At 35.2% G+C, this 15,543-nt stretch overlaps 1 protein-coding gene across 2 annotated transcripts in view; it reads left to right on the top strand.

Annotated features, from left to right (window-relative positions):
- SCFD1 (sec1 family domain containing 1) overlaps positions 1-15,543 on the top strand; it is a 49,650-nt gene that overhangs the window by 2,981 nt on the left and 31,126 nt on the right. The window contains exons 1-10 of one of the 2 annotated variants that reach the window (XM_066188366.1): positions 556-760; positions 1,370-1,440; positions 1,679-1,767; positions 2,709-2,799; positions 3,550-3,672; positions 4,738-4,825; positions 8,584-8,673; positions 9,931-9,986; positions 10,947-11,032; positions 12,768-12,867. In XM_066188366.1, the coding sequence (XP_066044463.1) occupies positions 754-760; positions 1,370-1,440; positions 1,679-1,767; positions 2,709-2,799; positions 3,550-3,672; positions 4,738-4,825; positions 8,584-8,673; positions 9,931-9,986; positions 10,947-11,032; positions 12,768-12,867 (801 nt within the window). In that variant the 5' untranslated portion in view covers positions 556-753. Of the gene's footprint in view, positions 1-555; positions 761-1,369; positions 1,441-1,678; positions 1,768-2,708; positions 2,800-3,549; positions 3,673-4,737; positions 4,826-8,583; positions 8,674-9,930; positions 9,987-10,946; positions 11,033-12,767; positions 12,868-15,543 lie in introns of those variants that run through there. The other variant, XM_066188365.1, reaches the window with a different exon arrangement.

A 15,543-nucleotide genomic window follows, 5' to 3' on the forward strand; every position in this document is an offset into this window, starting at 1 on the left:
AGTTCAACTGAGGTTGAGCTGTGCAGCATGTATCTGGAGAAAGAAGTGCTTCTGCAGCAACATTAGTAGCAAAAATGTAAATAAAAAAACCTGTGGATCTTTGCTAAGGGGAGCTGGTCAATTAATGGTGATAGGCACAGATAAGGCTGAGGTAACCAGTGCTGCCTTTGCCTCAGCTTTCACCTACAAATGCTTCCAGGCCTTAGTGTCACTTTGGAGTCAAACACTGAGTGAATCCTATTGGAAAATACTCATCACATGAAGGAAAAGGCACGCATGAATTTATGTATGGTAAATCATGCCTGACTGGCCTAATTGCCTTCAGTGATAAAATGACTGGGTTCGTTGGCAACAGGACAGTAAAGTATTTAGTTTGTCTTGACTTCAGCAAAGCTTTTGACACCGTGGTGTTATATCCATGTTAGGATGTCATGGACTAGATGGGTGAACAATTAGCTACATTAAAGAAACTGGTGGGATGGTCAGGCTCAGCAGGTTTGTAATTAATCAGACATAATTACCTAGAGGCTGGTAACAACTAGAGAGAGCACTGCGTGAGTGTATCCGTCACTCTAATTTCTGCAAGTTTTTCCTCTTTGCAAAACTCTCTGATGATTTTGTTGCAAGTTTTAAGAGAATAGGCACTGTAGCACAAATAGTCTTTTGCTGCTAGTCAAAGATGGGAGAGCAGCACAATACTGTGTTGTTTAATCAGATAAATGAGGAAGAATTCATTACATAATAGATTTATAAATGAGAGGTAGGTGAAGCCATCTGCTTTGGTTTGTATGTGGAATGGAAAGTTAAATTAAAATGCATTCCTCTTTCAAAGAGTTTTCCTGCTGCAAACTAAGGGTATTTTTGTACCCTTTAAACCAGCAATTTCTTCATAGGAGCTCTCAAAATCTTTCAAACTGTGTATTGATTTTAGTCAGGCATAAGGGTTGGGTTTGTTGGTTTTGTTTTTTTTTTTTTGGTGTGTACAGTGTTATTCCTGTGGGGTAGGAAAAGCAGATGGGGGAATAAAGCAAACTAGTTCCCACTGGACAGAATGCACCTTCAAGAAGATACTGAAATTATTTTTAAGGCAAACCATGTTAGAATATAGCCTGTGTAGCTAAGGAGAGTTAATGTTTTAGGACTTGCTTCGTTGCCTTTTGCTGTGTCCTCTGGAGCCTATAAATTCTAGCAGATGTGAACCACTTGTCAATCAAAGCTGCATAAAAGTAATGAAAATGTGACTTGTTGCTTTTATATTTTGTGATGGTTTTCCTTTAAAATTAAATGTATTATAAAATCCCTGTAAAGTCTTTGGTCACTGTTGTTGAAGTGTAAAGAGATTAAGGCATTCTCTGGCTTTATTTTCTAGTGGCTTTGAAACGTATGCTGAACTTCAATGTTCCTCCTGTTAAAAACAGCACAGGAGAACCAGTATGGAAGGTAAGAACTTTTGGAACTGCAACAGAGGAATTTTATAGTGTTCAGATTTTCAGATTTTAACTAAATCAAGCACAGATGGAAGTCCATGACAAATTAATGATTTATTATAAATTGGTAGATGTTTAGATGTTGAAGCACTTTTGAAGTTTCAGTAATAGTTCTCTAAGCCTGAGTTCCTGTATCCACTGTATTCTGCAGTATCCACAGCACTTTATAAGATGATGTGTATCTGTTTCAGGTTCTCATTTATGACAGATTTGGCCAAGATATCATCTCACCTTTGCTGTCAGTGAAAGAGCTGAGAGATATGGGGATCACTTTGCACCTGTAAGTACTTCTAAAAAAATTGGGAATTCTTTTCTAAAAATAACATTATTTAATATTCCCCAAAATAATGAACAAATCTAAAAAATCATTGAATAAATAACTGCTATAATAAAGGTTATATACTGACTTGTTCCTAAATCAGATTTAATTATGCAGAATCAGGGAGTGGAGAGGTAGCTCCAAACACTGTTTAGTAGTATTTCTTGCTCAAAACAGGAGGCCCTTGTTCAAAAATAAGTAGGTATCATTTTGGAATTTGTCTCTGCAAATCATATATGTTAAAATTTTATTGATACAAACTGTTTCATTGGACTGTGTATGTTCTTTGCTTATCTTTTTACATATAGATTTTACTCGTCTTCTGTCAAAACAATCTTTAGGTATTTAAGAGATTTCTCATTTCTTTTTCCCCAGATTACATTTACCTAGTCCATTGTCATTCCTTAGCTGTGGTAATAGTCATGAGGAAATGTTGAACATACATTTATTTTTTTACAAGTTTATTAACTTTAACTAAGTGAAGGCTAGAAATACCTGCTGACAAATCAGCAGAAATGTGAGAAAAACATCTAAGCTCCTTGTTTTCAAGCAGGAAAGGTAAGTTTAATTGAATGAAATATAGTGGGTTTTTACCATGTCAGCAGTTCACATATGAGTTTCGTGTATGCAGTATTTTAGCTTCCTCTGAAAGGATATTCTGTTTTTGAACACTTGCAAAGCCATTTCTCAAGCTTTGAATAAACTTTGAACACATCTATTAAGATATTCAGCCAAAAAATACACAAATGTGATTTCTTTTCTTGCTAAAACTCTAGCTAAGTATAGAAGGAAATTTTAGGAAATTACATTTGTCTGTACAAATAAATTATTTTTGTAACTTTTCTAATTTTATATGTTTCAGAGAAGAAACTCATTAGAGATGTCTTTTTTCTTCCTGTCAGGCTTTTGCATTCAGATCGCGATGCTATTCCAGATGTTCCGGCTGTGTACTTTGTAATGCCAACAGAAGAAAATATTGACAGAATGTGCCAGGTAACTTGCATGTGTAATCCTTCAAAAGAGCCCACACAACAAGGTGTGTGAAGTAATCCTGCACTCACCAGTCTGTGACTGTAACTAGCACATATTTGTCAGAAAAATGTTGCTCAAAATATTTTTATACAAAACTTCAACTTCCCAGCAAGCAGAAGAGAAAACATCTCATGTTTCAGAGAGAGTTTGGGGAGGGAAAAGACAAGAGGCAGTGGGTACAAATGTTCCATTTAACATTGGAAAAAGCTATTTTATTGGGGGTGGCTGTACACTGGAACAGATTGCCTGAAGAGTTTGTGGAGTCTCCATCCTTGGAGAGGTTTGAAACCTGACTGGACACAATCCTGAGCCACCTGCAGCATTTGATACCGCTTTGAGTGGGAAGACTGGATTAGGCTGTCTCAATTTTTCACATTCCTGAGAAGGAGATGGATGGAAAGTTGACATCTTTGCCAAAGTAAGGAGAAGAGCAAAGGATATTTTTGATCAGCAGCAAGGTGTGGAATAATACTTGCTGCCTTTTGCCTTAAATGTCATTTCCTGTTTTTTTTGCAGTTCTGTGTTTGGTTGTTTATATCTAGATATGTATTCAAAACACCACGTGCAGAGCTATATGAACAGACAGCTAAACACTTCTGAGGGTTTACTTTTACTGTGGATAACAGTAACATCACATAGTAAAAGTATGATTTCTTTGAATTAGTCAGGAATGTATTAGTATTTATTCAGGAAAATTTTCCTTTCTTTTAGGATCTTCGAAACCAGCTTTATGAGTCTTATTATTTAAACTTTATTTCTGCCATTTCAAGAAGTAAACTGGAAGATATTGCAAATGCTGCTATAGGTGCTAATGCAGTAACTCAGGTGGCTAAGGTAAGAAAATCCCTCAGTCCCTAATAATAACACCATTAAAGGTGCCACTGCATTCTTATTTTCAGACATACTGGGGAAAGAAACAGAACCTACAGTCATCCCAGTAATGCAGCTTAGTACCATATTTCAGCTGTCAGAAGTCTAAGTGCAAGGCTTCTGGGCTAAATGATAAGAGAGGAAGTACAGTGGTTTCACAGGATTCCTGATTGCATCAGCTGAATGAGCGCTTTCAGTGCATATATATTTCAGTATTATCTCCAAAATACACGAAAAGAACAGTATGAGTGCAATTCTCATTTGAAATAATATTTCATATGTACACACTTTAACTGAGTACTCTCCTATACTTTTATGATTTAAAGGCATGTGTTAGGGATTTACTTCTATTTTTGTTGAATGGCTGTACCAAAACCTATACATTATTAAGTAATATGCTTAAATACATTTACTTTTTCTCACTCCAGTTAGTACTACTGGCATGAGAGAAAGAACCTGTTGTGAAATAAAATGCATACTACTAGTAAAGTTTAAGCCTTAGGTCCTCAGCAGTAGGAAATTGGTAAACTAACTTTCTTCCATCTGTTTTTCAGTTGTGATATCTCATTAATAGTTTATACTATGGAGAAGTTTATTTTTTTTCCTGTAGGTACAGGTGTGTTACAGAAAAGTTAAAATTCATGAGCTGTAATGTCTTATTCTTCAGATATTGCCCTCTTTCCTCTCACCTGCCTGAGAGCTCAGTATTGATTATGCTGTAGTCATTCATATCCATTAAAAGTGAACATATAGTATTGAAATGTCCTCCATATGTGTTTTTTCAGTGATACTTGGCTGCTAAACTTTGTTCACAGAAACAGTTGAAGTTGTACAGTTCTGGCATTTGCCAGTGCTCTAATATTTTGTGTTAATCACTCAACCCTTACACAGGCTTTTTAATTCATGATTTATCTCTTGCTTCTTTTTTTTTTTTTAATAGGTACTTGTGTAAAATGTAGCAGTAAATCACATACAGGTTTTTTTATGCTTCATTCTGGACTATTCTGACCGTTATTCCTTGCTTTTTAGGTGTTTGATCAATATCTGAATTTTATTACTTTAGAAGATGATATGTTTGTATTGTGTAACCAAAACAAAGAACTTGTTTCCTATCGTGGTAAGTAGAATTTATATAAAAATTATACTGGAATGTCTGAAGTTGAAATTTACTTTTAAAGTTGTAGCTAATAAGCAGCATTTCCTTTGATCTGCTCAGAATTCAGGAGGATCTGTTAGATATGTAAAATTGTGAAAGAAGCAGTTCTTAGATATTCATTTCAGCATCTTTTATTACATAGTGATTCTGATACTGAAAAATAAATGTGTATTTTTAAATAACAAAGCAAAACTGCAATGTAGACATTTATGGATAATAACACTTTTTATACAAGGAATAATATTGGAAAAATTACGTATTGTTTTCACATGTAGATAGTCACTGTGGGTGGGAAAGGGCATTCTAGACAATATGCAATACTGACGGCTTCTGAAAGCATGCGAGCTAAGCATGTCAACTTCTTCATAAAGTTTCAGAGTTGCAGGTGAAGTCAGCCTCCTGGAACTCTTTTTGGTTTTGGTTTTGGTGTTTTGTTTTGGGTTTTTGTGGGTTTTTTTGTTTTGTTTTGTTTTGTTTTTTTCTCTCAAGACTTCTGTTCGGCTTGGTTTGGAACCTAGCAGGAAAAGCAAGTGGCTGCCTTAGGTCTGTTACCTGGATGCTATGGCAGCTCAAGTCAACATACATACTAGCTGTCATAATTTTCCGCATGATTTTCCTCTATCTTGCTGATTTTATTTATATCTCTGACCCATTCAATGTGCTAAATGTACAGAGAACTACACTCCACCACTCCTGCCCCTTACTCTGGATTTTACAGGGTATGTTGTCTGTCTACTTCTGCTGTAGCTTTGCTCTTCCTCTCCTTTTGCATCAGAACCAGTAATTTCTGAGCTGCAGGGTGTGTTTAATTGACTCATTCCTTAGAAAATACCAACTTATTTCTGTGATGTACAAATGCAATGCAAGGGAAGAAGCAGAAGTCAAGGTAGTCCTATTTTTGCACCAGCTCCTCATTACTTCAGTGTAGTTACAATGTCACAAAGCTAATTCCTGGTGCATAGAATACTGCCTAGTGACCAGACGGAGGTGAGAAGTCTCTGTATGTGTAATATTTACCAGTGAGATTTTTCTCCTGTCTTGCCCAATATCCAAAGTCAGTACCTTTCTTTAAAACTGGATCCCTAATAACTGAGTTGTGTCTCACACTGGGGATTGATTCCATTGTCAGAATGAAGGGCATTTTTGTTTGAAAAGCAGATTTTTCTTTTTTAATTTTAATTTTTTTTAATTTTTAAAATTTTAATAATATTAATTTTAATAATAATTGTTTTGTGATGTGTTCCTGTGTATATGAAGATACTTAATTGACTGTCATAAGATTCCTTATGCTAACAAGGAATTTGGATTAGAATGACTGAAAGTGTTTTGCACCCATCAGTTTCTGTCTGGCTTGTTTTCCTGTCTTGGGCCTCTGAAATTTGCTAGTATGTTTAAACCAATCTAGAGGTGGGCTGTTTCCAAAAGCTTATCGAACAGAAATCTGATCTCCCACAGGGAGTGATGGGTTTTCCATTAGAGCTCAGTAGCTGATCTGTCTCATTGTGTGAGTTCTAGATCTGACACAGACAGGCGGTAGGAATGTAGAAGTGAGGAAAAAGTGGCTCTTTCACGTGTGGAGAGTAACCCGAGCAGGAGAGCGTCAGTTTCATAATCTACAAAGTCAGTGTAAATCAGAGGGTACTTTAAGATGCCTGCTATTCTTACAGCAGCACTGCTGTGTGTGACCACAAATGTGTCTGAATGGGTGAACTAAGAACAAATATAACAAAACAGGTTAATTTTCAGTTTCCTGATCCCTTGGCTGTATGACTGCTTTTACAGAGAGGTAATGTCAGGACAAATAAGCAATATAAAATCCTTCAATTATGTGAAAGACTTTCCTAGACAAAAAGGACACAATACATTCTCTCGGTTTAGTAATGGACAAGAAGTGATAAGTTTAAATGCAATAAGAAAGTTTCTGATCAGATATTAGGAGCATTTTCTAACTTCAAAAATACTGAAATATTAGTTTACCTATAAATGTTACGGTATTTTATGAGTGGGAAGCTCTTTGAATTGGTTTAGATAAAGAAATTACAGTTGGGCTTAACTCTCCTTTGGAAAGGAGGACCAACTAGTTAATCTCTCAGGCTCCATCTGATTCTGTTTTTCTAAGACTGTGTAGAAGGAAGAGTAAATGAGTAATATTGGTATGAAGTTGATATTTGAGACATCCTGTTTCATGCTATTTGAGTGCTTGTTCACCATTCTTTACAATTTGGTTGAATTTTGTAGTCTAACAGGAATATGTAGGAGACCTATGTTTACTTTTCTATAGTAGATGTATTCCCCATAAGCTTGTTAGAGTGGAGAGAGAGAAACTTACAGAAAATTAGGTACAACATTTTACCAAAATATTCTTAATGAAGTTTCTCAAAGGTTGATCTAAGGAGCAGTAATATTAAGTATCTGTGTTGGTTGCTAGGGTACAAGAAAAGGAATGTGCTCATAAAATGTGCCTGGTAGACAGATTAGAAGGCACTGACAGTATGGAGATTACTGGAACATCAGAAATGAGGACTTCAAACATAAAAACAGGATGGGAAATAAACTTTAAAATTGGAGAAGGCAAGAGAGTAAAAATAAGGGGTTTTCCCCCCTGTAAACTGGGAGACCATTAGTTGGAGATAACTACAGAATGCTAGCCCCAGTGAATTCCAAAGTTTTGTTATTATAGTAAAATACTGATACTGGGAATGGTCTGCCTATCTTCGTGCTGATATTTCAGAAACTTGAAACTTCTGTTGCTGCTGTCAACCTAGTCAAAACTTTGGCTTACTAAGTATAGTTGCTGAAATATAATCCATGTCTCTAAAGTTCTTACTGGAGAAAAGCTGAGGGGAAAAAAGCACCTCCAAAGTTAGAGAATGGTTATAGCTGTCCATGCATAAATTTAGCATGGAAGGCTTACTAATGTTTAGAGCTTTGAAAATCAGTTTTGAAGAAAGTGGATAAGACAGGTAAATGTGAGAAATTAGAAATTTTTAAAGATAAAGTAAAACAAACAAAGATAGGATTTATGGCATGAATCCTCAGTGCTTGACTTGAGATCTGTGATAAGATTTGGTTTGATGTTTCCTGTTGGCTATTACATTCTTGTCAGTGTTAGTTACTTAAGAGAAATATTGCTCCATGTCTTCTGTTCTGGCATACATGTGGGAGGGAAATCTCTCTTATCTGTTAAGTAAAATGTTTTATAACTTGGGAATTGCCCCTAATTTAGAGGCTGATGGTAACTTTATGAGAACAAAATGGAATCGCCATACAAGAGATGGGATTTAGAAATTTTAAATATAGATAACTGCATACTATAATTATTTATCTAAATTAGGTAATTTTTGAGGATTTTCTTCCTGAAAACTGTTTGCCAAGTGGATGGCCATTTCTCTTGTATAACATGTTTCTTAGTAGGCTTTTTTAAATGCAATACTAATATAAGCCAAAAGATACATATGCAGTGAGAGGGGTTTGGAAATGACTGTGTAGTGTTTGACCTTATACAGTAAGCAATAATTAAGTTCTGCCATTTTTTTTTCTCAGAGAGAAAAGGGGGTGGAAACTAATAGATGTGCTTTGAGGGGCTTTTCAGGATGTAATCTCTTCTGCAACAAAAGCCGTTGACTCCTAACAGCCATCAGATAAGAAGAGGATTGCTCTCTCACTATTAAAGTGGCATAAACTTACTTAACCTTGTTCTTTTTTCCACACTCTTTTAGCCATTAACCGACCAGATATAACAGACACAGAAATGGAAACTATAATGGACACTATTGTTGATAGTCTCTTCTGTTTTTTTGTTACACTTGGTAAGTTTCAAAATTCTAGCGTATTTTCTATTTCTATTTTTCATATTTTTCATTCAGTGAGATAACTAGAAGTCTAGTGATTTCATATAGAAAATTGAAAGCAGAATTTGATCTGTGACCAAAATCTCAATAATTCACAGGGTAGGATAATGATCTTGTTCAAATTATTGCTTTATATCACTGCGAAGTACAATAAAGGCTGTCCTTCATGAGGGTTGAGTCTTAGTCTTCAGTATCAATGGGAGAAGAATACTGAAGTGCAAAGGTTTGGGGTCACTGTTTTAACAAAATCCTAGTTTGTAATGAAGATAATAGTGCATTAATTTGGATTTGTCATTCTCAAAAAAAAAAAAAAAAAAAAAAAAACAACAAAAAAAACACACCCTAAACACCACAGAATTAGAAGTAAAAAACTTTTCACACAAACCCTGCAGAGATCTAACTGAAATAACTTCCTAAAGGAATAGGAAGATATATTAAGTTTACTTATTTTATTGTGAGTTTCCTTGATGCTTAGCTGATACATTTAACATACTGATGTTAACGTATGACATCAATATTGATGACAGTTAACTTAACACGTAACTGAAATTGGTTCATCTGAGATAACTTTCCTACAAGGGGATCTGGGGATTGCTATGGGGCAGTCTGTTCAAGAGAGATTCCCTTGGTCCTACTCAGTTCTTTCAAGTGTTAGTGTGATACAAATTAATGTCTTTTCCTCAGTCACTTAAAATCTGTGGGTTTGGAATTTTCATGTTTGTAAAGATAAGTGAGAAACAGTAGCTAAATATTTTGAAACCTGAAAGCCAATGGAAAATGTACTTTTGCAAACAGCATTACCCTACATACCTAGTCCTGGACATAGCAGTGAGTTGTAACAGATATATATGGTGGTGGTATAATACTTACTATTGTGTTTAAGGGACTTTTGACCTTTGAAAATAACTTCTAATTCATCTGTATGAGATAGTTTGTCCCCTCCAACAGTACATTAGCTTTCTTTCTAGTATACACTCTATTTCTCATAAATTGTATACACTCTGTTTCTCATAAATTGTTGTATGGGGTATTCACTTGCTGCTGTAAAACTTTATTTGATATTTCTATATAGTATTTTTTTGTTTCATAGATAAAGACTAAGAGAAAGGTTTTGTATGTAATCTCACAATGTTAGTAAAAGTTTTTTATGAAAAGTAATGTAATGTAGAATCTGAAAATTACAATGCACGTAGATGTCAATGTATCTTTTATTAGGCGCTATACCTATAATCAGATGCTCAAGAGGAACTGCAGCTGAAATGGTGGCAGTGGTAAGAACTGTTTTTCTAAACACCTATCATTGCTTTACAACTTTCCAAACAGCACTTTCACTTTGCTCAGTACTAGGCACAGGTCTAGTGTCATTGTATCCTTTTCCTTATGAAGGAAATTAAACTGGAAAAGAGATGCATCTGTTTTCCTTTCTGATTTGAGTTCCACAGAACTCCTGTAGAAACTGTAATGTTAGGGAATCAGATAATGAGAAACTTAAACATAAATAATTATTCCTAATCTGGAGTTTATCAAGTTTCTAATAGGCATTGTAATTAAGCTGCATCTGCACAGTCTCAAAAGTGGCTGTTGGGCCTGTTTTCCTCTGTGTGTATCAGTAAGAAATTTTTACTTACTGGGAAACTCTGTAAGTACAAGACATTTTTAGTATAGCAAATTAAACTGACATTGAACTTGATCATCAGATAGGGATGAAATGACCAAACAAAATCACAATTAACAATCTCTACACAACTGTCTTCATTAGGAGTCACTATGGTTCATTTCTTCCATCTTCTTCGCATCTTCTTTGTCAGTGAAAAGATAATGCTGATTAAACATAAGCATGCAGTGTGCATGCACTCATATTGAGGATAATCTCACTTTTTATGAAACAATTGTGTGGCAGTGTCTGACAGCCCAATTTGCTGCTTCTGCTGTGGTTCCCTCTTGTTGCTTCCTACTGGTATTTTCTACTTGCATGTTCAGGGAAATTCTCTGGGAGATTAGTAGACATAAAGGAAACATCTTCAGTGTAGTCCTGGACGTAGATATAAATGCTGGAGGGACAAAATAGATGTAAGATTTCTTTCTTCCCATGTGCACTGAACCTAGTCCTCCTGCATTTAAGACATTTATAAACTACAAAAACAGCACAATATGTCTTTTAATGTTGATCGTGTAAAGAGGTTAGGAAACCATTGGTTTGTTAAAAGTGGCTTTGTTTTTCCCCTCCTCAGAAATTGGATAAGAAGCTCAGAGAGAATCTAAGAGATGCCAGAAACAGTCTTTTTACAGGTGACACACTTGGAGCTGGCCAGTTCAGGTATTGTATTAGTAATTTCACTTCTCATGTTACAGTTGTCTGGGTAAGTCGCCACTGGACTGAAAACTATTTACAAGAATTTGGTTCAAATTCTATATTAAAATAATTTACATACTTTCAAGAGAGTTCTCCAATCCCATAGCATAACCCATTTAAAAACTTAGAACTATTAAGTGCATTGTCCTAGGACAGTAAATCAGAAATTATGTTATGAACCGGTTAATTTTGTTCAGCCTCTAAACCCAGCAAGAGCCAAACTTCTGCAAATACACTCTGTTTATGAGGTTATGAAATGCAGTTGGATATCTGAACATAGTTCTGAGCAACACTTAGTCCTTAAAAAGAAAGAAAGAAAGACCCATTTTCTTGCTTGTGAATACTGTTACCAGTTTAGTTAAATCAAAAGCAAAGTTTCCCAGCTGATCCCTATCTTAACCGGAGGAGGACTGCTTGAGGACTACCACCTGAGTAATTAAGGTCTGTTAAGTCATGACCATTTGAATCTTTTGTGGATGCTTCTGAGCATCTGATAATGTGTTCTCAGTAGCATCCCTGTATACTGTTCCCCTCAACTGAATATTCCACAGGCTGTCTTTGGAAGGTGTGTTATGAGAGTTTATAGTGTACATGAAAAGGAGGAGATGTATTGGCAAGACTGTAGCTGAAGGAAACCTACAGTCTGCTAAATAGATATAAAACAGTCATCATACTTATATCTCAGATAAAAATCAGAGCTTGGATAAAAGGCACAAAAACATCAAGATTGGCAAAAGGAATAAGATTGAAAGGGGAGAGAATAGGTGTGAAATACCAGTTTCTTCATTTTCATGGGAACTGAATTGTAAGCACTGCTTTTCCTTCAGAGGCGTGGCTTGTTTTCCTCATAGTGTAGCATCATTGCCCTCAAAATTAAAATGCAAAGTAAAGGAAACAGGAAACTTCAACCAGTTGAATGGCTCCAGATCTTTAGTTTGGTTTTTCAGAATCAGGTGACTAAGGCACTTGAGATTATATATGTAAGTGAGTATACTTACTGCAGGGAATTCCAGAGCATGGAATTTAAATGCTTTTACTCTGTTCAAATGCATTTTAACTGCATGTTTGTAGGATTAATGTGCTTAGGAGAAATGGCTGTTATAATGTTCTGTCCGCTCTTCCTATCTTCACTATAAATTTTTCATGTAGCTGTAGCACAAGACCTTTAGGCATGAGTGCATTTTTTTACCACAAAATTGGGTATTGATTACCACAGTGCATCTCAGAAGTTCATAATTTATTTTTGTATGGACTTTATGTACAAGAAAAGAGAATAATGAAATTAGAAACCCTTGGAAGTGAGATTTTATGTTTGAGGATTGTAATGGGGATTTAGGTCAAATATTACCCACTGAAACAGTTTTTTGGAACTCAAATGTGTATCCACACAAAAATGTATTAGTTAATACCTTAAAAGTTTGTTGCTCTTCAGTGTTTTGACTTTGGCTCAATATTTATATATTGCTAATTTCACTTAGTAAAAACTAAATAATATTTTTGTCATTACTAAGATTTGATTAATGGAATTTATCAAAATGATCAGCCCCAGTTACTTTCAGGAAGGCTGGAGGAGCTCAGCTGTAGGTAGTTTTGCTTTTGTCTTGAAATGTGATATAGAAGGTGGCTGATATCACTCAGGATGTTACTGGGTTGCTTTAACCATGTTTAAAGAAATACTAACACAGTGTCATCTTTTCAGCTTCCAAAGGCCCTTATTAGTCCTTGTTGACAGAAACATAGATTTAGCAACTCCTCTACATCATACTTGGACATACCAAGCTTTAGTGCATGATGTTCTGGTAAGGATAAATCTGATTTTGTTACCAAAACTGTTTTTTCACTCAGTTTGCTGTTAAACTTATTACCAGATTGTCTCTTAATCCAAAATCTGTTTTGTCTGTTTTATTTGGAAGTTGTTTTAGTAAAGAGCAACGGGGAAGATTTTTCTCTAGGTTTATTTAGCAATTATTTCTAAAATATTTTAAAAGTTGAAATATTGGTATCCTCAAAAGTTCACTAATTCAGCAACCCTGGCTTTTTCTTCAGTAGCTCATGATCTGTATGTTATGTAATATCCAAACCCCATTAAGTGCAATACAGTTTTGAAAAAGAAATGTTTTTAATGTGTTTTTAAACCAGTTTTGGTTTTAGTTTGGACTTCTAAAAATACTTTTTCCTGTTTTTCTCCACAAGGTGGGGTAGGTGTTCAGTGCAGAGTGGTATACGGTCTTACTGTAAAGAATCTAAAACAGATTTTTTTTTTACTAATTTTTTTGAAATTTAGATAGCCTTAAGCTGCCTTTATTTCCTCAAGTTTATTTTATAAAACCAGTATTAGAAATGTACTTGAATGATAGTTCATTCTGTTTACCTCAGATTTGTGCATTTTGTGTATAGGTGTTGAGTAAATAATAAAGAAAAAGAAGAGTGAGAGTAATTAGTATCTGGAGGCTTTTTATGTGCTGAGACTTATTTGTGAAAATCATTTCAATATCTAGCTTTGAGAATTATTTTGAATTTATTATTGAGACTGTTAGAGGCATACATGAAATATGCACATGCACATATGTGTTGATATACAAAGTTGATGGTTAACTCTATAGTCATACATAGTGTCCAGAAACTTGCATTGCTACAATGAAAATATTTCAGCACTAGTGGAATGTTTTAGGGCACTTGTAAGTTTTATTTTATGTAATTAATTCATTATCACAAGTCATTTCCTCTTAAATAATAAGGGTGTTTTCTGCAAATAACAATTTTTGGCCTAGTTTCTTTAGGAAAGGCATATCTGAAAAAAAAACCAGTTTGCACCAAGTGTTGAACTGGCCGGAGACTTGCAGGTAGAAGAAGTGAATTTCTACGGGTTTGTTTTTATAGTAATGTTGGGTGGCCCTCAGGCATGAGTTGGGATAGGACTTCAGTTCATCAAGATGCAGAGTGATCAAAGATGTACTGGAAGCTGAGGACAGCTAGTGCTACAAATATGGTGGGATACTGGAATAACACTGGAAGACTTACTCAAAGATCATTGGATCTCTAGTGCATCAGGCTTTTCTAGTTTCTCTGAACCAACTTGTTAAATGTTGCATCTTAAAAGTGTACAGGGCTAGGAATATTTTCAATGAAATTGTAACCAAGTGGTCTGTGGTTCCATGGCAAGGGCAAAAGTTTAATTTCAAAGCTAGTTAAGTTATTCACCTTAAAGCCAAGCCTGCCAAACTCTTCACATATTGAGCATAATATTTCATTAAAAAACTGCAGTAGTCTTTTAGAGGCCATAAATTGTAACCATGAAAGTGTTACCAAGACGTTGATTATGTAAACTATACTTTCAAACAAATTTGGGTTTTTTTGAGGTCTCAGTTACAGTAGTCCGGGAATGCTGTGCAGTGTTGAACTACCCAGGCACAAAATTGAATGCTGCGTCTGTTGAGATCATAACCATGTTGTTTCTGCACATAAACATGCTTACATGAAGAGATTGCTATTTCTGAGCAAAACCCTTTTGTCAGTGGATACAGAAAAATAGGAGGCATGGTTAGAAAGCCTTATAAGGACAAAACGGGGAGTTGAAAGGAAGAATACTAATCAATAAGAATTATTTTATGAAAGCTTGTAAATGCCAAAAGTAACTTGAAAATGCAGGTCACTGGTGAGATAAAATGGTCCAAAACATAGATCTCCATTAAAAATTACAGCTAAATTTGCAATCAAATTAATTATTTTCTCTTCAAGTTTTTATCAAATATGCATACTTGAAAAATACATTTTTTTTGCTGAAACATTTAACGGCTCTTGTAGTATGAGGTTTGTGCTTATCAATTGCATGTGTTTCCTTTGAGTAACTACTTGGTTATGTTATTGTTCTGGCATGGAACACTTGTAGTATTTAAGTCCCTGCCAAGAGATAACTAGAAACATTTTAAAACTTTATTTGACAGTTTCACTCACAGTGATCCATTTCTGTATGCTTTAAGGAAAATAATGAAGTGCTCTTTTATTTCTGGAAAAAAAACCCTGTTCTAAAAGGTTCATAACAGTTTCTGTGTAGTTGAAGATTTCACTATCATTTTTTGTCAAGCAAAAATCACCTTTGAAGTTTTAAATGTTCTTGAAAAGAGCTAGGACAAAGTCAGCAAGTGGAATACTCTTTGTTGAAAACCAGAGGGAATAGGTGAGCTGCAGAAAATACAGGGCAGTCTTTGGCAGTGGGGGAAAGAACTAGAAGACCCACAAGGAGCTGTGTGATGACATGAGCATAGTTGTGTCCTCTAGCAAAGTGATGTGGTTTCTATATTCATGCATCTGTGGAAGAAGAAAAGCTATATGGAGAAATAGCAGCTTTGTTGCAAAGTTTTGCTTTATCACGCATTTACTATTTTACTATTGCTCAAAAAATTAGGGAAGGAGCTGTGAAGGTGTGGCTAAATAGTCCTCACAGTGGATAGTCCTATTGCTGATGTCATCAGCTT

Source organism: Chamaea fasciata, unplaced genomic scaffold (genome assembly GCF_029207755.1).
Source record: "Chamaea fasciata isolate MVZ Bird 193981 ecotype frontalis unplaced genomic scaffold, bChaFas1.0.hap1 SCAF_7, whole genome shotgun sequence".
NCBI lineage: Eukaryota > Metazoa > Chordata > Aves > Passeriformes > Sylviidae > Chamaea > Chamaea fasciata.